The sequence below is a fragment of the Microcaecilia unicolor genome, chromosome 12, assembly GCF_901765095.1.
Source record: "Microcaecilia unicolor chromosome 12, aMicUni1.1, whole genome shotgun sequence".
Lineage (NCBI taxonomy): Eukaryota > Metazoa > Chordata > Amphibia > Gymnophiona > Siphonopidae > Microcaecilia > Microcaecilia unicolor.
Genome location: NC_044042.1, coordinates 41720559 through 41744102, shown reverse-complemented (window position 1 = coordinate 41744102; position 23544 = coordinate 41720559). Strand labels below are relative to the sequence as shown.

Genomic DNA, 23544 nt, shown 5'->3' with positions numbered 1-23544 from the left:
CTAACTGGATAACTATCTGGATAAAGTTAGGACAACAAAAAGGCTGAAAATATTCTGGAACAGGCATAAATTGGTAATTTCTAGAACCATTTCTGACTGAAAAGTAGAAATAGATACCAGCTGCGCTCCTTGTCTTCTTACCCAGTATGAATTTTACATCTGATTCTGTTTGTGAACTCATCAGCTGTTCCTTCTGTTGTTTAAGAGTTTAATCATACTAACACGGGATACAGTATGATTCATTTACTGTGTGCACAAATTATATTCATTAATCTACTAATACATATTAATGGACAATTAGATGACAAAAGTATTTTTACAAAAATCCATATACCATACAACAGGGTGAGATAAAGACCAGATGGTCAGATTCTGGACGTAAATGAGAGTACAGCTATTAGAAGATATTATACAATTGGCCTGTAGAGGACCTCAGAAGGCCATTTAGTCTGAATCCATCTGCATGAGTTCAAGCAGGATGAACTGTACTTAAATTGCCCCAGCTAGATGTGACCAAACTTAATCTGAGACGTGATGCAATATCTGTACAGTATTCTATATCTTTCAACTTTGTGTAGTATCTAACATCCTTAAGCGTCTAATTTTTATATTATTGAATGCTTTTTAGCTCTATGAAGCTTGAATTATGTGTTTAGTATTCCTGAGTTAGGTGGGTTTTAACAATTTGGCTCTTTTGCTTCATTTTGCTTCCCAAAGTACAAACATTCTATACATGTTATTCCTGGATTTGTGGATTTTTCCCAAGTCCATTTAGTAGTAGTGATTTATGGACTTGTCCTTTAGGAAACCGTCTAACCCCTTTTAAAACTCTGCCAAGCTAACCGCCTTCACCATGTTCTCCAGCAACGAATTCCAGAGTTTAATTATGCGTTGGTTGAAGAAAGCTTTTCTCCGATTTGTTTAAAATTTACTACACTGTAGTTTCATCGCATGCCCCCTAGTCCTAGTATTTTTGGAAGGTGTAAACAGACGCTTCACATCCACCTGATCCACTCCACTCATTATTTTATATACCTCTATCATGTCTCCCCTCATATATGATGGCATTGTTGTAGAATGTCCCTAAGAATGTAAAAACATCCTAAAACAATGTCTACAAAGGACAAATATATAGATAAAGCTGTGCTGGAAAGGCTATTGAAAAAAGCCAACTCTCTGTAGTTAATTCAAGTGCCAACAATGCAAAACGCTACTATCTCCCCTTTTTTTATTTCTCTCTTTTTCTTCGCGATGCTACCGATAACATCTACTCTAACTTGATAGAAAATTGAAAGAAAATTAAAACAGGAAAAAAAGGAAAACTTACTTGACCATGCAGAAACGCAGAGACCCGTTCTTAACTGGCCCAGAATCTTTGGGGTTTTTTGGCTGTTCACTAGTTCTTAATGGTATTAGATTACGGAAGTAGGGGAAACAGCCCATACTGTTTCTTTGCATTTATTTTATGCAATAAGGAAGCCCTTTTTGTGCAAACATGTCCCATTCCTCTTTTACAGCCAGTATGCAACTTCAATTACTTGCATTAACACTGCACAAGAAAAACATATGGAAATAAGGTATCAATTTGATTTGACAAAAGGACACTGCCATCCAAGCTAGTGCTTTATCTACATACGGAGCAGAATAGATTTTTAAAAATGTAAATAAATTGGATTTCTTTCTAATAACTACTAAGATTTCTCATCTTATGTTGCAATTTAATCTCATCACAAGCATGCTAAACCTACATAAGCCTCAAAAAACATAAATGGTTCTGTCTCAACTTTACTTCCCAAACATGGCTATTCATTTCACGAAACTGGCTGTAATCTGTCCAGCACTGCAAACTACCAGCTATTGCTTTTAGAAAGTTTTAAGCCCTCACTTAGTTTCTCAGAAGGAAAAAAAAAAGTCACACATGCAGAGGCACAGACTGGATAGGAGCCTTATTGTTCTGTGCTTATGTGGTGGTGGAACCCAGCCAAGGCAGAAGAGCAAAGTCAAAGAAACAACATAGGAAAAGCCACAGACCTCAGCCGTCTCTTCTCCAAGCTGAAAAGCCCTAGTCTTTCTTCATAGGGAAGTCGTCCCATCCCTGCTATCATTTTAGTCGCCCTTCGCTGCACCTTTTCCAATTCTAATATATGTTTCTTGAGATGCGGCGACCAGAATTGAACACAATACTCAAGGTGCGGTCATACCATGGAGCGATACAATGGCATTATAACATCCTCACACCTGTTTTCCATAATCTTCAATCATCTTTGGAAGCCCTCATTAGTCTAATATCTAGATTTTCAAAGATTTCAGGTTATAAAATAAATTGGGATAAAACAGAATTGATGGCTCTGAATGATGTCTGCACTCCTTTTTCCATTCATGGATTGCCTCTCAAATGGGTGTCCTCTTCTCTTAAATACCTTGGTGTTCTCTTTGACAGGGATCTTGTTACCATTATTAAACTTAACTCTGACAAAATACTTGCGCAAGTTGATTCCTCTCTAGCTACATGGACTCCATTAAACCTCACTTGGTGGGGAAGGCTGGATACCATCAAGATGATGATAGTCCCTAAAATTACATATATTATGAGCATGATTCCCCTCCTTTTCCCTTTTACAGACGTCTGGAAAAACTGTTCTCAAATCTTTTGCGGAACCATAAGGTACCCAGAATTTTCCTAAGTAAGCTAAAACTACCAAAAAGACGTGATGGAGTTAAATTTCCTGACCTTCTACTATATCATAAAGCTTTCATTATGCGCCAAGGTGTGGAAGGGTGGCTCCGTTAAATGCTGATCCCCAGCCCAGATGGATAATCTTCGAACAATCCATTCTTGATCCGCTTGTGCATCCATACCTAATTGGCATGCGCCTTCCTAAAAACATTATCTCTAACCCGATCATCAACACTACCCATAAATTATTGTTGCTCTTGGACAAATCTTTGAGCATTCCTTGGTCTGTTACTTCCGATATGCCCATATGGAATAATCCCAACTTTAGAATTGATAAAAGACAAATCTCTTGGTCTCAGTGGCAACGCATTGGAATCTGGGCCCTGAGAGATCTGATTCATCTGAACAACCAGTCGTGGAAGTCTTTCTCATATCTGAAATCGGAATTTTCGCTGCTGGATGCTCAGTTTTATCAGTGGCTACAGATTAGTTCCGTGCTACTAAAAAATAAGTTGCAAATTCAGCTATTATCTCAAACCCCTGAGCTTATTAATTTCAATTTGAGACTCCAGCATTCAGGTCATGCTGCTTCTTACATATATAAACATCTCTTAAGTACGTCCCCTACTAAGTGTACAGGTCTACGAAAATGTTGGGAGGAAGACATACAACAGCTTATTACAGATAAGCTATGGGAACTCTAACTCTTCCTCAACGATCCAGTCTCTATATTTCTTCATGCACAGAACCTTGTGGACACCGCATCGGCTACATGCTGTTTCTGCCTCTAATTCTAATATATGCTGGTCTTGTCAATCTCATATAGGCAATATTAAACACCTTATATTTGACTATGTGTGTATCCAAAATTATTGGAAAGAAATTTGGGCACAGCTGGCAGACATTTTCCATCTCCCTGGCTCAATAACTTTTCAGTTTGTAATACTTAAAGATCATTACCTTAAGAGCTTATTGACTCCCAGTGAATGTATCCTTGTTAACACCATGATATCCTTAGCTCTGAAAATAATCTTTGCGCACTGGAAGTTTTTACATCAAGTCACTTATCAAGAATGGTGGAACTTGTTGCTTCAAACTTGCAAATATGAAACATACCTTGCAAAGAAATTTTCTCGCTTTGCCCCGTATGGAAAAAATGGCTTCCTCTTGTGCCTTACTTTAATGATGTAAAATGATGATTATCAAAATTGGTGTATAATGAGGCATATTTTCAAAGCACTTAGCCTTCCAAAGTTCCATAGAAACCTATGGAACTTTGGAAGGCTAAGTGCTTTGAAAATATGCCTCAATGTGACCTATGCATGCTTCACGTTGTTGTAAATATTTTTTTCTCTTTTCTCTTGCTTCTCTCCCTCTCCTCCTTTTTTAATTCTCTCATGATTATGAGCTCCTAGTTTGCCTTGCATTGTAATTTGTTACTTGTTAGCAAGACATGAGCTCTTATTTTAATGTTTTATTGAAAAGCAATAAAACAAATTAAACTATACAAATATTTCTTGTTGATGACAAAAAAATAATCTCTGAATCCAGTCCTGATCCGGTTGAAGAACAAAGTCCACTATCAACATAGCAGTCTGCATACCCACATTATTGTCTGAGTCAAATTCAAAGTATCAAACAATACCTCTGCCCCCTCCGCTATAGGTTGCTCAGAAGATGTCTTAACATAAGGTAACAAAAAGTATATTCTAGATATACGGGGTAAGCTTGCTCTGGTACTTTCAAAATCTCAGCCAAATATCTTTTAAAAGTAAAGTAATAAGGGGGAGCAATAGCTGGAAATTTTGGAAAGTTGATACAACGTAAAGTATTCAGTCTCTGCTGATTTTTCAAATTCTCAACTTTCCTTTGTTAGGATGAAATTCTCTTTAATTAAAGCAGATTGCCCTTCTTTAAGCTTCATAACCTCAGAATTATTTAAAAGTTCAGAAGACTCCAGAGTTTGTACTTTATGTTCTACATCAGAGTGAAGGACTGAGTCTGAGTCAAAAGGGTTGAGATTTCCTTAGAAAAAGAAGCTCCTAATCCTACAAACGCATCCCAAATTGAATTCAAGGTAAATTACTGCGAGCTTAGCAGGCAGCAGGGACTTACTCAGCTGGGTCAAGGATTCATCCAGGATTCTCTCACTGCTTTGCTCCTGCAACTCCAACCCATCACTGGACACACCAATGGCACCTCGAGCAGCACCTTCCTGTGGTGCCGAACTCAGCTATTGATTGCTCTGGTCTGGCCCTGCAACCAGAAAAACTCTCTTTGGAGTGTGCTGAACCAGGAAGCTCCATGAGCATAGCTGTTGGCATCATCAGGGGACTCCGCATTTCAGGACTGAAAGAGATGTCCACCAAGTGGGGGGAGCATTTCACCTCCCGCAGAGAAGCTACCAGACCCAGCACTAAGCTTGGGACCACAAATTGATCCATAGGTCCCACTAAAAAAAAAAAACAGGAGCCAGGCTAAGCCTGTTGTTTCCCCCTTCTCTTAGGCATAGGTTTTGCAAAACAATTGAAGAAAACATAAATGAGGTTAAGATGGGGGAGGAGCAACTGACGATGCTTACTTCCCAATGCCATCTTGCCTCTCTCCTCTGTCTTATTTGTGTGTGTGGGTTTGTTTTTATTATGTAGTCTGGATATAGATTAAAAAATCATCATAAAAAATCTGTAGTTGACTTAATTTTGTAGACATTTAATCAATTTTTTCAAGTAGAAAATGTGTTGGAAAACAGGTGTCACACAATCAAGACTGGCCTCCAGTTGACTTTCAGGAACTGGGTTTACATAACTCTTCAACTGATTCTGTGAGACCTCTTTGCCATTAGTCATGGGGAAGCACAGTGTCTTTCTCAGACTGCACTGGCTGATAGGCATCTGGGCATCACAATGCCATGCCTTCTCTTGCATTACCCATGAATGGTGCTGGATTTGAGACTGTGGTGCCCACAGACACTATCAGAAGAAGGTTAAGTGTGATGTACGCACATCATGGGTGAATCTCTTCATAAAGGAGAAAGAAAAAATGAATTCAGTGTATCCAGGTCCACTCAGTCTGCTCTTGCATCTGTTCGCCTCTCACGTCACCCTTCTCTGCCTAGCTTATGTTAGCAATGGTTAACATGGGACCAGGAAACAAGTGTGTGTAAGGATCCTTACAGGACCCTCACTAGTCACGTATGCTCCTGCAATAAGAGGCAATGTAAATTCAACTGTGGAATAAAGTGAAGTTGCTCACCTGTAGCAGATGTTCTCCAAGGACAGCAGGATGAGTATTCTGACCGATGAATGATGTCATCTGACAGAGCCCAGCACCGGACCTTTCCAGAAACTTTTGAGAGCAGCTCACCATGCATGCACATACCTTCCCGCCCAACATCATAGCACAGGACCAGATCACTATAATGCTATAGCTGATAGAATACAACTCCAAAGGGAGAAGGGCAGGGTAGTCAGAATATGCATCCCACTGTCCTCAGAGAGCACCTTCTACAGGTAACTTCACTTTTTCTGAGGACAAGCAAGATGCAGATATTCTGGCTGATGGGAATCCCTAGCTATCAGGCTATCTGAAAAAAAAAAAAAAGGCATGCAACAGGCAAGGCCTGGAACTGTACTGAGTAAAGAATAGATATGCATGTTTGTTTGGGTTTTTTTTTTTTTTTGCACAGCCTGGAAAATAATGGGCCTAAGAGGATAGAGTTGGATTCTAGACCCCAAATAAATTCTGAAGGCCTGTCTGAGAAAACTGGATATCACGTCAGAAGTCTTATTCCAGACGGTTGAGATGTGAATGCGTGGACCGAGATCCACTTTGCAGCTCTGCAAATCTCTTCCATGGAGGCTGATCTCAGATGAGCTACTGACGCAGTCATGGCTCTGACATTGTGAGTCATGATATGACCCTCCAGAGTCATCTTAGCCTAGGCATAAGAAAGCCAATTTGAAAGAGTGTGTCTACCACTGGCAGTCCTCATTCTGTTGGGGGTCAAAAGAAACAAAACGTTAGATGGACTTCCTGTGAGCTTAGTGCAATGCACTTTTACCTTGATGGACACTTGGTCCTGGGAAAAATGTTAACAATAAGAATAGCCATACTGGGTCAGACCAAAGATCCATCTAACCCAGTATCCTGATTCCAACAGTGGCCCATCCAGGTCACAAGTACTTGGCAGAAACCCAAATAGTAGCCACATTCCATACTACCAATCCCAGGGCAAGCAGTGGCTTCCCCCATGTCCATCTCAATAGCAGACTATGGACTTTAATCCACTGCACTAGCCACCAGGCTACTCCTCAGACTTGCTTCCTGTTTTAAGAATGCCCATAATACCTGAAGCTGTCATAGAGCCTAGTATCCCCTTTCAGCTTCATTTTTAGGGGAGAGGGAAGGGGATAGCACCACTGATGGATTAAGGAGATGTCATCACCTTAATCCTTCCAGTGGTCAGCTGCTCAATCAGAGCACCTTTTTATACTGTAGACTCAATTGAATTAGGTCTAATTTAGAATGTCCTTTTTAGACTTGGACCTTTCTTCACATTCTGTAATCATTGTCCTGATTTTGTGCCCTCCCTAAAACATGCCCCCTTTGCTATTTGGACATAGTGCTATATTAGATGTCTCTTTTCTGCCTTTTCAAAATCAGGATTTGGATGTTTCAAGCACACAGATGTCCATTTGGCATTTTGAGACATCCATATGCTTTAAAAATAAGCTCCCTAGCCAATCAGGTTTTCAGGATTCTCACAATAAATATGCATGAGATAAATTTGCACAGAGGTAGTGCAAGCAAATTTATCTCATACATATTCCTTGGCTAAGTGTGTCCCAAGGATTAAGTTGAGAACTCCTGGTCTAGATGCAACAATGAACACTGAGTTCTCAAGTATGAGAATCAAACAACCTCTTCAATGTTTTTAACAAAAGGCATTAGCCTATTGCTAAATCCAGACCTGTCAAACACTAAATAAAGCAAAGATACTTAGATGTAATAGGTGCAGTCAGAAGACAGAAGTTTATCACTAATGTGAGTAGGAGGTATTCCTGTTTGTCTTTAAAGAAATGCAAATCACTACCTGGCTCAAAAAGTTGGTAAAACAAAGCCATTCCAAAGAACAGTCTTCCCTCCCCTTGTCATATGCAAGAGACTTGTATGTTAGGTAGAGGAAACCATAAAATTATCCAAAAGTAAAAGCCTGCCAGCGCTGGTGGTTTATCTTGCTGTAGTGAAATGTCTCAGATGTAGATGCAATTCAAGCACAGGACACACATAAGACTCCCCTGAAATTGTTTTCCATCAGTTTTCCAATTGTATGGTAGATCTATGCTGTCTTCCCAAACTAATTTATATGTAGGATCTTTCAGAATGGATTAACAAGGGAAGCTTGCATTGACCTTGACATTGACCTTCAGTCCACTGGCTTCAAAGAAAAGAACCAGGCAGTGTGACCTTAACTGTGGCAATTCCAAGTTTATTGAGAAGAAAAGAAATAATACACTGGGTGAACTTCCTATGGTCTTCTTTGTAGATGAGATCTGGGAAAAATATTGGAAAGACAAGTGAGGTGAATAGCCAACACCACCTTATGTAGGAACTTAGTATGAGTGTATATAATCATCCACCACTGACATTTTAAGTGGAGAAGTTACTAAGACCTGGAGCTCACTGATTGTGCCAAATTGACAGAGACTACAATTAAGACTTTGCAAGTCAGGAATCTAGTGGCTCAAAGGGAGCTTTCATTACCTGGGTTAGTACTATGTTGAGGTCCCAAGATACAGCAAAATGTCTGCTGTAGAGAGACTCGGTTATCTCCTACACAGTAATGGTATGCACAAATTGCACTAAATTGAACCTAAGGTTGGGGTTTAAATCTGGCTCTGACAGTTTAGCCAGGGCTGTCAGAATCCAATCTACGAGGTCCATAAAACACTCAGGTTTTCAGGATAGCCCTATTGAATATGCATGAGACATACTAACACACAATGGAGGCACTATATGCAAATAGATCTCCTGCATATTCATTAGGGTTTTCCTGAAAACCTGTTTTGTAGCCCTCCAGGAATGGAGTTTGGTACCCCGTATATAGACGGCATTCAAGCATTTTTTTTGTGAGATTGTACACCCTTTCCTTCACAAGAGGGAAAGCGTCTTTTATTTAAACTCAGGACCTTCAATTGGAGTCAATCCCAGAAGCCTTCACAACAGATGGAAAACTTCTTTCATTTAAACTTAGGAACTTCAACTGGAGTCAATCCCAGAAGCCAGAAAATAACAGGGAACTATGGTACTCAATTCTTCATTGGCTGAGATAGATAGTATCTGCAGGAGAGGGAACCAAATCTATCAGGCAATCAATCCGGTTAGGGAATTCTTTTGCTTTGACTACACAGGATTAGGGCATTCTGCTGCTTCATCCCAACATCAGGTCCCTTGCCCTCACAGTCTAGAGTAACGTTCATTGTGTACTCAAAGCCAGAGAATTCCCTAACCGGACTGTCTGATAGAACTTCTGCAGGAGAGGCAACTAAATCTATCTCCGCCAATAAAGAATCGAGTACCATAGTTCCCCGTTATTTTCGAGTTATATTTCCAGGGAGAAAGCATCTGAAGCTAGTTGACCATGGGGCTCATTTTCAAAGCACTTAAACTTACAAAGTTCCATCTTAGAGCTAAGAAGTTAGAGATGTATTTTCAAAGCACTTAGACTTACAAAGTTTATATAGTAACCTCTACTTTGCAAGTCTAAGTGCTTTGAAAATATGCCTCCATGTGTCCCTATCCTTCAACAGTACTGATGAACCTTCCTGTCCAGTTTTTTTTCCTTCCCCTCTGTCCAGGGACCATTCATGTGGTTGCAGGACTTGACTCGCCTTGTCCACTAGGATGTCTTTTGCTATGAGATACTTGGCTCTTAAGGTCATCTCATGTGAGGTAGCTTAGCTCCGTATTCTGAGAGTCTTCCAATATATGATGTACCATCTTGTTTTAAACTGAATGATTTTGTTGAACTAATCTCTGAAAGCCTATGGCACAATCCGTTGGACCTTTAGCTGAGATGATTAGCTGATGCATCATTCCTGAGCAACCAGAAGGTCTTGGTGCACAGCTCTTCTATTTGAGCTCCCCAGCCTAGCTTGGATGCATCTGTAGTCATGACAATTTGAGTTGAGAAATCTGGAAGGAGATTGTTTTGGCTAATTTGATTGGTTCAGACACCAAAATGTAGACTCCTTGAGATGCTGGACTGATTAGGATAATGTTTCCTAAGTCCTACAATGGTCTGAATTCATTGGCAGTGCCTAGGGGTCATGGGGGTTGTCTTATACTAAGACATTCCAAGGAAATTACAAATACTTTTGAAGTCAGAAGTTCCAACAACCTTAACATGTTCCAGGCTTGCATCTACTTTTTAAAAAAGTTTATTCCATCATGCATAATAAGCTATTTTTCCCTCCATACTGGGTGCAGAAAGCTTTTGTTCAAGTCCTGTTTAGCTGAATTCCTATTAATTCCATTTGAGATGGTTGGCTCAAATGGGATTTTGGGTAATTTAATTCAAACCTTAGTGAACTCCCCCCACCTGGATGGCTTTGTTCATTGACTCTCCTGCTTATAATCGAAATAGAGAAACGCCTATATTGTGACCCAAATCTGGAGATAGACGTTTATCTCACAAAAACGAATAAAGCGGTATAATTGAAAGCCGAATTTGGACGTTTTCAACTGCACTCCGTCGCGGATGCGGACAAAGTTGATGGGGGCGTGTCAAAGGCGGAACTGGGGCGTGGTTATCGGCCGATCAGAGATAGGCGCCTTTCGCCGATAATGGAAAAAAAATATGCGTTTTTAGCGAGAATTTAGGGCACTTTTCCTGGACCCTGTTTTTCCACGAATAGGGCCCCAAAAAGTGCCCTAAATGACCAGATGACCACTGGAGGGAGTCGGGGATGACCTCCCACCACAAAAATATGCCGTTTCAGGAGGGGTAATTTATATTGTGTTTGGCATCCCCATCCAGGTGTTGGGAGTCCCCTGCCCTCCAAATGTAGTTCTACTCAGATAATATGCTAGATCTCAGATCTTGGGTTAAGGACCCTGCCCCCCTCCCAAAAACATGACCAAATTCTCTGTTTACTAAACATGAAAGGTAAAGTTTATTTCATTTTTCTTTGTTTATATTTGTATATATATATATTTGTGTTTAGAAACAGAAATGTTGGTAGATAAGGATCATTTGGCCCACAAAATCTATTCATTGGTACCCTCCGCTATGCAAACAAGCATACAAAAAGTGGGGTGACTCGCAGGTATAAACCACACTGTTACTATGTCTGATGCATGTTGTTTTGCTTTTGCTATTCTGATATCTAACATTTCTGATATGAAATTTTTGCTTCTTTACTAACCAAAAAAAATGTTAAAAATAAAGCAAACTAAGGTAAAGGACCTAAATTGGATTGCACAGGGACTTTTGGTTTTGTATTGTTTTTGTAACTTTTATTGAACACAAGTATTCTGACAGAATGCAAAGTCAAAATTCTCAGTTAGTCCTCAGTATTTACATCAGTGAGAATGCAAAGGGTGACAGGATCAATGCTTTTTTTTTTTATTCAGTAAAAATTCTGTAGCAAGAGAGAGAAGGCCTTCCCCTCCCCCCTCCACAAAAGCAGAGACTGCTGGGGAGACAGATCTCATTGGACACCTGTAACACTCTCCTCCTCATTCCATCTATAGTCTTTGAACAGCTCCACATCAACAGTGTAAACCAAAGCCACCTCTCTCACAGCAGAACACTTCCATGCACAACTCACAGTACAGGGACAGAAACAAAATGGAACAATCCCTTATTGCAAGATGACTGAACTGATTATTTTGTGTGTGTGTTTTAAGCATCCAACCATGAAGACAGTTAAACCTTATTACAGTGTGGCTCTACAGACTGCATTGAAAGTAGCCTTTGTATCTATCCAAATACACATTTTAAGACACGTCTATACCACCTTTTCGGATCCTCTGCCCAGAAGACTGATCCCTCAGCAAATTCAGTGCAGACTATGAAGAACAAAAAGCAAGCAAAGATGGGAGACTAACCCATCTTTGACGTACAATGGAAAACATTACTGCTACAGCCAACCATAAGTGAACATGAATGTCAGCTGAGAATGAAACCCCTTTCCACTATTACCCCCCATGGAGACTGGATAAGCTAGGGATGCGATCGAGAGAACTGACCCCCCTTTTTATAGATCAGTGCAATGAAGAGTTAACCACTTTTCTGCTAGGTAGAAATAAAGATAGACAAACAAGCTGCAGCTGATAACCTAATGCACCAGTTAAAGTCCCTTCAGCAAATCAGTGCACTCAACTGCCACTAATATACTTAGCCCAATGAAAAGGTCCCACTTAAAAGTTGTTTGCTGACCATAAGTTCCTCCCTCTAAATGGACTAAAACAGTAACCACACTACTTCATTCAGTTTTGGAAGAACCTAAAGCATCTGTTCTCCAGACCACAACTGCTTTGAAAACAGTTTAACCTGTGATCACTGCCCACTGGAAATTACCAGGAGCATTAATCTGCATGGGGATAACTGAATGCCTCTTATGCAACAAAATCTGGCCTGTTAGTAGACCCATGGTTCTGGGGGGGGGGGGGGGGGGGGGAAACCCTGTTATCTGCTGATATATGCCACATTCAGTATGTTTGAGGGACCATTTTTGGCAGATGTACAGTGAGTCTGTGTTTCTGTAATGGCTGGAACACATCTGTTCATCCAGTGCGTTCTAGTGGTACCTGCTATCATAGAGCTCCTTAGTTCTTCTGAAGCACTCATCATGCCAAAGCAGCAAGATTTCCTGCTTCAGGCTACGTTTCATTTTACTGCCAACAGAAAGACAACTCTTCCTATGGTAAAGGAAGGCAACTCTGGATGCTTGTACTCAAAAGTCCCTTTTTTAAAATAAGCACCACTCTCACACAAAAATAGCTACCAGGCCTCAGGTCTCCATCCTCTTCTGTGCCTCATGTCCCTGACTGTTAACTGTGTTCCACTTAGGGTGCTGCTATAACATTAAGAAAATTGGAAACCAGACCCTTTAATATTAGGCATCTCAGATCAATGATTTCACAGGTTTGTACCAGGATGGGGAGTTCTGCTTCTCCTGGACTGTAGCTCTTAAAGACTATGTGCCAGTGTTGTGGCTGAAATCAATCGTTTTACCATGGTGTGATTAATTTCCATCTTCTCTCTCTAGTCACACCCTCTCTCTTCCAGCCTAAGTCTATTAAGGCAACACAGGCTGCCATTGTGAGCAGTGGTCAGTAACCAAAGTGGATACCGTGAATGCATTTACCCTCCACTGGCAATTCTATGGAGCAACCACAACGTTCTGAAAAAATGAAGCCATGACTTTTTAAGTATAATAACTCCACTGCTTTTTGTCTTAAAGCATTCCTGTGCTGTGTACATATGAGTGTGTGTACACCTGTGTCTCAGGGCGTGGGGGGTCATATAATCTTTCTGGGGTCTATGCTCTAATACATACTGTTACTCCAAGCTGGACCAAACCTTGTCAAAAGAAAGCTGTACGACAAGCAACACAGCAGCAGAATTTAAATCTTATTTTAGGGGCTCCATGCAGGTGAGCATATCCTGTTTTAAGACAAGGATGATCCACACCCCTCAGATGCCTGCCATTTATTTTACATGGTGTATATATTCTCCACTTCCATCCCTAGGAACTGAGAAAACAAAAGTAAAAATCCTTAACAATCGGTCAATGTAAAATCATTATTCTTATTTTTTCTCCACACAGCCTGCGTTTTATCTAGTAACCTCACTGCTAGGACTGTGTTAAATGTATTTACAGAAATTCTATGAACAGGAGATTCCATGTAATAGGTCTGTAGCTTTCCTTGCTCATCTCCTGTTTCTTTCAGTACCTCAGGAAAGGAATGCATGTGCAAAAAAAAAAAAAAAAAGATTTTATTAACAGGCTTCCATTCCTTGTAATGGGTAATTTTATTTTTCATCTCTCCCCCCCCCCCCCCTCCTTTTTAAAAATGTATTTCCTGAAGCATTTCCCCCCCACACCCCCCACAAACTATCCACTATACTTTTCAAAACCAGAAACTGTTTCTGAAGGTTTATTTTCATACTATGACAAAGAAACACATTTCACGCTAGAATATTCACACGCACCCCACAGTGCACAAGCTTGCATATCTAAGGTGGAATGAGGAAAAAATAATTAAAATAAAGAGAAAGCAAGAAAGAATAATTTAATTCAAAGAGCTGATCCGTTCTCTCCTCCCGCTCTATGAACTTTTTACATTCAATTTTTCCCTTGTTTCCAAATTAGAGATTGTTTCTCTATAAATAATAATGATTAAAAAAAAAAAACAACACATTATTCCATAAAGTGGAAAAACATTGTCCTCTGGTTGCAAACTTCCTTAAAACTGATGAAGAATAGCCTTTGTTAGAAATCTAGGTGACTACAAAATTAATTCCACTTTCAAAAGGATGGCTTAATAAACAAAAGCTTCCACACTGGCTCTCTCACTGACTGTAGTCCTTTTTCAAGTGCCAAATGTTGGAATGAAAAAAAGCGACAAACTACCATTTAAAGAACAGGTGAGCCAGTAGTATCCATGTTGGCCTGGTGAAATACCTTTCACTGGACAGCTGCAAGAATACTCAATAAGTAAGCTTTCAAAACCACATGTGACAAAGGATCCATGTGTATTGTGATAGCTCGTATACAACGTCCTTGTCTTGGGTACGTTCTGCACTTGTTCAGTAAAGGGTTATCAGAGCAGGCAAAGAGCCTGTGAACAGGTACAACGACCTCTTATTGGTGGCTGAATGGATAGCCAGAATAAAAAAAAATCTGAGATTAATGTGTTTCTATGAATGTGTATACACACAAGACCCAATGGCAAAATAAAAATAAAATATAGCTGTTAAAGGGTAAACGTTAAGACATAAACAAGTATTTCTTTGTTTTCTCATATTCTCCCATTGTGAAGCAAACATGCTAAAATAATAATTAAAAAAAACCTCATATATATATATATATATATATATATATTATACACACACACACACACACATACACACAAATATATATACTGTGTCTATAAGGGCAGTTTACTTTAACACATAAGGATAACCTAAACACAACAAAAAATAAAACTTGCTTTCAACACTGAAAATTAAAGTTGAATCTGAATACTGCAAAATCAAATGCATCAAGAAGCTGAAATTTGGCAAAATGTTCTAACAAAATTAAAGCAGGCTAGAACGTGGAAACCCAGAAGGATACAGATGTTTTGCAACTGTAAAACCACATAGTTACCCAAGATTATTAGTTAGCAATGAGGCCAGAATTAAAAAAAAATAGTAATAAATAAACAGTAATGTAATGGGTTTTTAGAAAAACCTGAATGTTAACGGGAAAGATCAATCCACTAAGCAGACTTTTAAAACCTGCCACTCTTTTATCCTTATGTTCTAGGGGTGGATGTGTGTGTGGGGGGGAGGGGCATTTGCTCTCAGTAAGCAATATAGGGTCAATTTGGGTTTTTTAAACATTTATTCTACAGTGGCCAGAATATGCGTATTGGCTCTAGGTTTTAAAATTTCAAACATTTTTTGTTCTTGAAAAGCAAGTGCACAAGACATTAAAGTCCTTTCTAGAAACCTAAATAATAATTAAAAAAATAATACAAATAAAATAATTAAAAAAACAGCGTGAAAGACACCGTAGGAATGAGATGTGCATGTGTTTTCGGCTGTTGTAAATGCTGGTTGGGCGAGGATGTTCTTTCACGGTTTTGCTCGTTTGCTCGTCTGTCCATCACATGGCTCATGCTTTGCTCTCGTTCACGTTTGTTTGTGTGGCCTCATTGGGCACTGTCTTGATCTCTGCTGGAGCTGTCTCAGCTTTCGTCTCCTCTGACTTGGACTTGTCTTCTACAGGCGTCTTCCTGTGGACGGGGAAACAAGTAGCAATAATTCAGGTTAGTGCCTCATGAAGATCTGTAATTTTTTTAAGCGTTCAGTCCAATCTAACTTCAAAAAGTAGAATAGGAAAGGAGGAGAAAAAGGGGAAGATCAGGGTGATACTTAATTTAAGGCACAATGTCACATATACTGAGCAAACTTCTAGTCATCATGGTGGAGCTTCTACCTATGGCACCTAGATTTGTGTACTGAAATCCAGGTGCACTCTAAAACTACATGTGTAAGGCTCAACAAAGCCAATCAATGCTTTTAACAGCACTTAAAAAGCAATAATGAGCACTAATTGACAATAATTGCAAGTTACACGCACAACTCGGTAAGCGCATTCTATAATGAATTGTGCCCTAAATGGTGACGTTCAAAATAAATGCGCTTGGTTCAAAAGGGCGTGCTTATGGGCATTCCAAAATGTACATATGCAGTTATAGAATACGGTGTCTTCTGCCTAAGTCTACGCGCTGGGATTTATGCCAGGTTTTCATTGTTGTAAATCGGCGTGCGCAGATTTGGGTGTGATATCGACTACGCGTATTCTATATACTACGCGTAAATCTTATAGAATGCACTTAGGTGAAACTGAGTTTCACGTGGATTTTTTAGGCACCATATATGGAATCTGGCCCCATGTATGCTCGGAGTCAAGCCTCTGCCCTGTTTACAATGGCCCTCCATTAAGGTCTTGAGATGGCACACAGAGAGCTAGATGGTCTCTTACAATTGTTTTTCACCTTCCTAATGTCCTCTGTACACTGAGGGGGTGATTTTCAATCTGTATTGATTGAGAAAAGTTCACAGGTACTGTTAACCTATGGACTTTGCACATAATTTAAAGTGTTCTGCAGTTCCTTTTTCAGTGATGAATAATGCATGTAAAATTGAAAATACAACCTAAGCACACCCCTGGCTGCATTCGGGGGGGGGGGGGGGGGGGTTATTCTCAGAGCTGATAATATGGGTAAAAGGTGGTGGTGGGGGGGTCTTCATGAACAGCTGGATGAAACAGTCATGCCAGTGGATGATGTCATCCGGCAGCATCAATACAGACCCCCCCCCCCCCCGCTTCCTCAGAGCTCAGAAAAGCAAGTCTTTCCAAGCATGAGAGGGAGTTCCCCTGCAGCAGCTGCTCTTCAATTGCCTGTGCCCATAACAAAGCTCTAGACGCAACTCTCCTTTGAGGCAAATGGATGTGTCTGATTTATCCTGTTACAGGTAAGCAACTCCACTTTCTCCATTGATAAGTTGGATGATATCAATTCCAAAACGTGGACTACCCTTTTCCGTCCTGTGTTCTAGCGGCAACACAGTGAAAGAAACAAAAGGGGAAATTTAGTTAATAGTTTAAGAATCCTTGTAACACTACCTAGCAAAAGGAACTCTTTTTACCAGAGAAACCTTCCAGGTAGTAGTGTAAGGTGAAGTATGAATTGAGAATCAGACTACTGTTTTCAGATTTCCTCAATCAATACCAAGCGATGGTGGACAATTCAAAATGCTATAGTTCTAATATGATGTGCTTTCACTAGAGTCTTTGAGATGTATTTAGGGTTACCATTTTTTGTCCTCATAAAAATAGGGCACTTGCCCCGCCCCTTTCACATCCCCTGCCCCGCCCCTTTCATGCATATTCCCCTCCCCCGGTCACCCCCTCCTCCCCCATCACCTTCCTTCCCCCCCTCTTACTCTACTATCCCTGGTGGTCTAGAGGTACCTCTTCGGGGCAGGAAAGAGCCCCCTCTTTCCTGACCGGAACGCTGCTGCCAGCTGCCCTGCATCCTGTGAGTCCGGCTCTCGGCGTTTCAAAATGGCCACCAAGAGTTGAAGTCTCGCGAGGCTGCTTCAACTCTCGGCGGCCATTTTGAAACGCCAAGAGCCGGACTCACAGTATGCAGGGCAGCTAGCAGCAGCGCTCCGGGCAGGAAAGAGGGGGCTCTTTCCTGCCCCGAAGACGAAGAGGTACCTCTAGACCACCAGGGATAGCAGAGTAGGGGAGAGGAGTCCCGCGCCTGCCAGCCAGCCCATCTGTCCAGAAATCTGGACAAATGGGCAGGCTGGCCAAATCCGTCCGGACATGTCCTCAAAAAGAGGACATGTTTGGGTAAATCCGGACGTATGGTAGCCCTAGATGTATTCCTGTTAGTGAGTAGCAAAGTGAAATGCAGTCTGCCAGCTAATTATATAAGGTATGTTTGGACACCACTATTCTGATTTTCCTTGGGTCAAAATATAGTTTATAGATTATTGGCACTTGCTAAACAGTTCTAACTGACCAAGCAGAGCAGAGCGGTATACAATCTACTACATAAATTTCAGAGAGAAAGGAACTCCATTTAAAATAGTAAAGTACTACAGTCGCACAAGGAGAAAGAAAGAAAGGGAAACAACACAAATCAGGAGTAAGAAACTCTACCCGGCAACCACTGTTAATCTGCATCTCCAAAGGCCTATCTAAAAAGCCAGGTCTTTAGTTCAGCTTTAAAGCTCTTAAAAACTAACCCCCCACCCCCCCGATATTCAAAACCATTTAACCAGCCAGGAATCCGTAGTAAACAAGACAACAATAATAACAGACTGGATCACGTCAGAGAAACGATCTACTTTTCGTCACTGAAACCTGGATCCATGATCAGAAGGACCCTATCATCTTAAACCTCTGTCCCCCAGGATATAAAATCACCCACTGGACTAGAAAAAAGAGGGGGGCATAGCGCCTATATACAGATCTCATCTCACGATTGAAACCACAGCGGAATCTATAACAACCCACATCGAAATAGCCTCAATCAGAATTCGCCATAAAATCCTGATTGACCACATAAATTGCGTCCTATTCTACAGACCACCATGTAACTGGAACGAAAGTCAGACGGACTTCATGGACCATCTCAAATATATGTATATCCAACTCCAATACACTAGTACTAGGGCACATTAACCTTCACCTTGATGACCCAAACTCTACCAACGCATGAGAATGCAAGGACTTCCTTTATCTATGTGATCTTACATGGCCACACATGCAAACAACCCACGCGAAGGGTCATACACTAGACCTCATCTCAGACTGTCCACTGATCAGAACCTAACCATAACACAAACTAGATGGACAGAAACACCATGGACCGACCATTACAAACTAAACCTATCCCTAATATGGCGGAAAAGGGGCTCTCTCCACACATGAGAACTCACAACTCACACCACGAGAGGCCAAATAGACCCGGTTACCTTCTGACAACAGATATACAACAACGATTGGACAGTACCAACGGAAACCATATATTACCTCTCAGAATGGGACAAAAGATGCAGGCAAATACTAGACGAAATAGTACCCTTACAAACAAGAACTTCACGTAGACAAAACTCAATACCATGGTTCAATGAAGAACTGAAAAAACTAAAAACACAATCTAAGAAACTGGAACGCGCATGGAAAAAAAAAGACAAATACACACTCAAGGCATGGAAACAACTACAAAGGAAATACAAATACACAATAACACCAAAAGGTCATACTACAAAACTAAAATTGGGCCGGACTACAAAAATACGAAGAAACTATACAACCTCGTGAACAAACTACTAGACATAACGCCAGTCACCTCACCCAACACCGACATCCCATCTGCTGACAACCTTGCTAAATATTTGAATGAAAAAAATCGTAAACCTACGCAAAACACTACCCCAGAACAACACGGTCATAGAAAACTTCATAAATGGTCTAGGCCCAACCCCTGGTGAATACCCTGCTAACTGAATATGGTCAAACTTTGCTCTCCTCAGCACCGACACAGTCACTCCAACAGCCACTGTCAACTGGACACCTGCCCCAGTTACCTAATACAATCTGCCCCTCGCCGCTTCATAACAGATCTCACATCCCATTTAAACTTCATGCTTCAACAGGGTAGCTACCCTAAAGAGAAAGGCAACATCCTGCTCACCCCAATTCCAAAAGACACCAAGAAAAAAACAAACGACATTACCAACTACCGCCCTGTAGCATCTATCCTATTAGTAGTCAAACTAATGGAAGGACTGGTGACCAAACAACTCAATGACTACATAAACAAATTCGGTATACTACATGAGTCACAATCAGGATTTTGTCCCCTACACAGCACCAAAAGAGTACTACTCACTCTCCTAACCAAATTCAAGCAGGAAATAGTATTAGGCAAGAGCATTCCCCTCCTCCAATTTGACATGTCAAGTGCGTTCGACATGGTTAACCATAACATACTGCTAAGAATCCTAGATTACTTCGGAATTAGTGGTGACACTCTCAACTGGATCAAGGGTTTTCTAACCACAAGAACATAGAAAGTGAAATAAAAAACAAGCATATCGTCACCGTGGAAACCAGGCTGCGGAGTGCCGCAAGCAGGGGCGTATCTGGACTCTGGCGGTAGGGGGGCCAGAGCCAGAGGGAGGGGGCACATTTTAGCCCCCCCCCCGGCGCCACCGATCCCCCCCCCGCCATTTCCAGACCCCCCCCTCGCCACCAATGACACTCTCCACCCCTCCCGCCGCCGCCAACCCTCTTCCGCTGCTGTCACTTACCTTTGCTGGCGGGGGACCCCAACCCCCCGCCAGCCGAGGTCCTCTCTTCCATGTAGGCTGCAAGTTGCAATGCTTCCTGTTCTTCTGAGTCTGACGTCCTGCACGTACAACGCGCAGGACGTCAGACTGAGTTCCAAATTCTGAGTCTGACGTCCTGCACGTACAACGTTGCAACTTGCATCCTGCACGGAAGAGAGGACTTCGGCTGGCGGGGGCTTGGTGTCCCCCGCCAGCAAAGATCGGCGACGGGTTGGTGGCGGGCGGGAGGGGGAGGTGGAGAGGGTCGGTGGTAGGGGGGTCCAGGGCAAAATCTGCGGGGGCCCAGGCCACTGTGGCTCCACGCAGATACACCCCTGGCCGCAAGGTTCACCATTATCACCGATCCTTTTCAATCTCATGATGAGCCAAGACCTTATCCACCCAAGGACTTAACCCACTTATCTACACTGATGACGTTACATTATACATCCCCTACAAAAATGATCTGGCAGAAATCAACAAAATCAAGCTCAGCTTAAACAACATGAACTCATGGGCAAATGCATTCCAACTTAAACTCAATACAGAAAAAACACACTGTCTCATCATATCATCCCAATACAATACATACAAACCCATAAACATCAACACCCCAGGATACACCCTCCCTACCTCAGACAGCCTGAAAATTTTCAGACTAACAATCAACCGTAACCTATCACTAGAGACCCAAGCGAAATCCACTATAAAGAAAATGTTTTTCTCAATGTGGAAACTCAAACATGTGAAACCATTCTTTCCGAGGGAAATATTCCGCAACCTGATACAGTCAATGGTTCTAAGCCACGCAGACTACTGTAATGGAATCTATGCGGGAAGCAAAGATCAAATCATAAAGAAACTTCAGACCGCCCAAAACACAGCAGCCAGGCTAATATTTGGGAAAACGCCCTTTGACAGTGCCAAACCACTCCAAGAAAAACTGCATTGCCTACCAATCAAAGAACGTATCACTTTCAAAATCTGCACGACTGTTCATAAAATAATTTACGGCGAAGCACCGGCATACATGACAGACCTCATCGACCTGCCAACCAGAAACACCACAAAATCTACACGATCATACCTAAACCTCCAATACCCAAACAATAAAGGTCTCAAATACAAATCCACCTATGCATCCAACTTCTCCTACTTAAGTGCACAACTATGTAACGCACTGCGAAAAGCAGTAAAAACTACGCTCGACTATCTAAACTTCCGGAAAGCACTAAAGACTGTTCAGAAGAACATACCCACCGATCCAACATAATATACCTGGACACTTGCGACACAATTGGCCTTATTTTCGAAAGTGATGGGCGCCCATATTTCGACCCAAATCGGGAGATGGGTGCCCATCTTGCAAAGGCGCCCAAATCAGTATAATCGAAAGCCGATTTTGGGCGTCTTCAACTGCACTCCATCGCGGGAATGAACAAAGTTGACGGGGGCGTGTCGGAGGCGGGACTGGGGCGTGTTTTCGGCCGTGGAGAGATGGGCGCCCTCGACCGATAATAAAAAAAAGAAAGGCGTTTTTACCGCGAATTTGGGTCACTTTTTTTGGACCCTTTTTTTTCACGAACAAGTCCCAAAAAAGTGCCCTAAATGACCAGATGACCACCGGAGGGAATCGGGGATCACCACCCCTGACTTCTCCAGTGGTCACTAACCCCCTCCCACCAAAAAAAAAAAAACAACTTTAACAACTTTTTTTTCTAGCCTGTATGCCAGCCTCAAATGCCATACCCAGCTCCATCAGAGCAGTATGCAGGTCCCTGGAGCAGTTGTTAGTGGGTGCAGTAGACTTCACCCAGGTGGACCCAGGCCCATCCCCCCCTACCTGTTACACTTGTGGTGGTAAATGGGAGCGCTCCAAACCACCCCCAAAACCCACTGTACCCACATCTAGGTGCCCCCCTTCAGCCATAAGTGCTATGGTAATGGCGTAGAATTGTGGGCAGTGGGTTTTGGGGGGGGGGGATTTGGGGGGCTCAGCACCCAAGGGAAGGGAGCTATGGACTTGGGAGGTATTTAACTTTTTTTTTTTTTACTTGTTACAAGCGCCCCATAGGGTGCCCGGTTGGTGTCTTGGCATGTGAGGGGGACCTGTGCACTACGAATCCTGGCCCCTCCCACGACCAAATGCCTCGTTTTTGAGCTGGGCGCCTTCGGTTTCCATTATCGCTGAAAAACAAAACCGCCCAGCTCAAATCCACACAAATCCGATGCATTTGCCCTGCACAAACTGTATTATCGAAAAAAAAGATGTACGCCCATTTTTTTCGAAAATACGGTCTGTCCCGCCCCTTCACATACCCATTCTCGGAGATAGACGCCCATGGAGATGGGCGTTCGCGTTCGATTATGCCCCTCCACGTAACCAAAGATCATTATGAACATTACCTGACCCTTCCTCCCCGCCTCCTCTCTAAGATCCCCTCAATTCTACCTACCATGCATGTACTTCATTCCACCACAATATCACTGTATCCATTCATTCATGCCATGTATTTGTTCAGACCAGAATCGGCTAACGCCGTTAACGGTAATATGTAAGCCACATTGAGCCTGCAAAGAGGTGGGAAAATGTAGGATACCAATGTAACAAATAATAAATAATAATAATAAAGGAATGGCACATGGTCAGTTAAATGGCACTTAACCGGCTATATTCAGCGGGAAATTGCTGAATATCCACCACTGAATATTCCCGGTTATGGCTATATCATGCGATATAGCTGTTATCTCCGGATATTCACCATATAGCCGGCTATTGTAAGCGGCCAAATCTGCTGGAATATCTTTGGCCGGTTTAAACTTAACCAGTTATCTTCAAGTATTAATTTAGCCAGTTAAGTTCAAACCGGCCAGAAATAAACGGAATATTCAATGCTGGGCCGTTTCCGGTGACCAACACTGAATATCCGGCCTGACTGCCGACCACGGGAGTTAGCCGGGCTCCCTCCTATGGTCTGAATATTGGTCCCTAGATTACTATGAAGAGGAAGGGGAAGCTTTTTTAGATAAGGGGTGAGAAGAAATAGAAAGTGCTATGACTAGTAGACACAAGGTACGAAAGCTTAGGGCCCGGAAGGGTGAGAGAGTGATCCTAAGAATCAAAGGACCCTAGTAGGCGAATAAGGGATTGTACATTTAGACAGATAGCTTGGAATACTTGTCCTGAAAGCCTTGAAGGTTAATATTGCTATTTTGTAGAATAATCTGTTGTTCT

The 23544-nt window shown here is 41.8% G+C and overlaps 1 protein-coding gene across 4 annotated transcripts in view; it reads right to left on the bottom strand.

Annotated features, from left to right (window-relative positions):
- Positions 1-14810: 14810 nt before the first annotated feature.
- NCAM1 (neural cell adhesion molecule 1) overlaps positions 14811-23544 on the bottom strand; it is a 533904-nt gene continuing 525170 nt past the window's right edge. For all 4 annotated transcript variants that reach the window (XM_030220520.1, XM_030220521.1, XM_030220525.1 and 1 more), the window contains one exon: positions 14811-15688. In XM_030220520.1, coding sequence (XP_030076380.1) covers positions 15568-15688 — 121 coding nt within the window. In that variant the 3' untranslated portion in view covers positions 14811-15567. The remainder of the gene's footprint in view (positions 15689-23544) is intronic.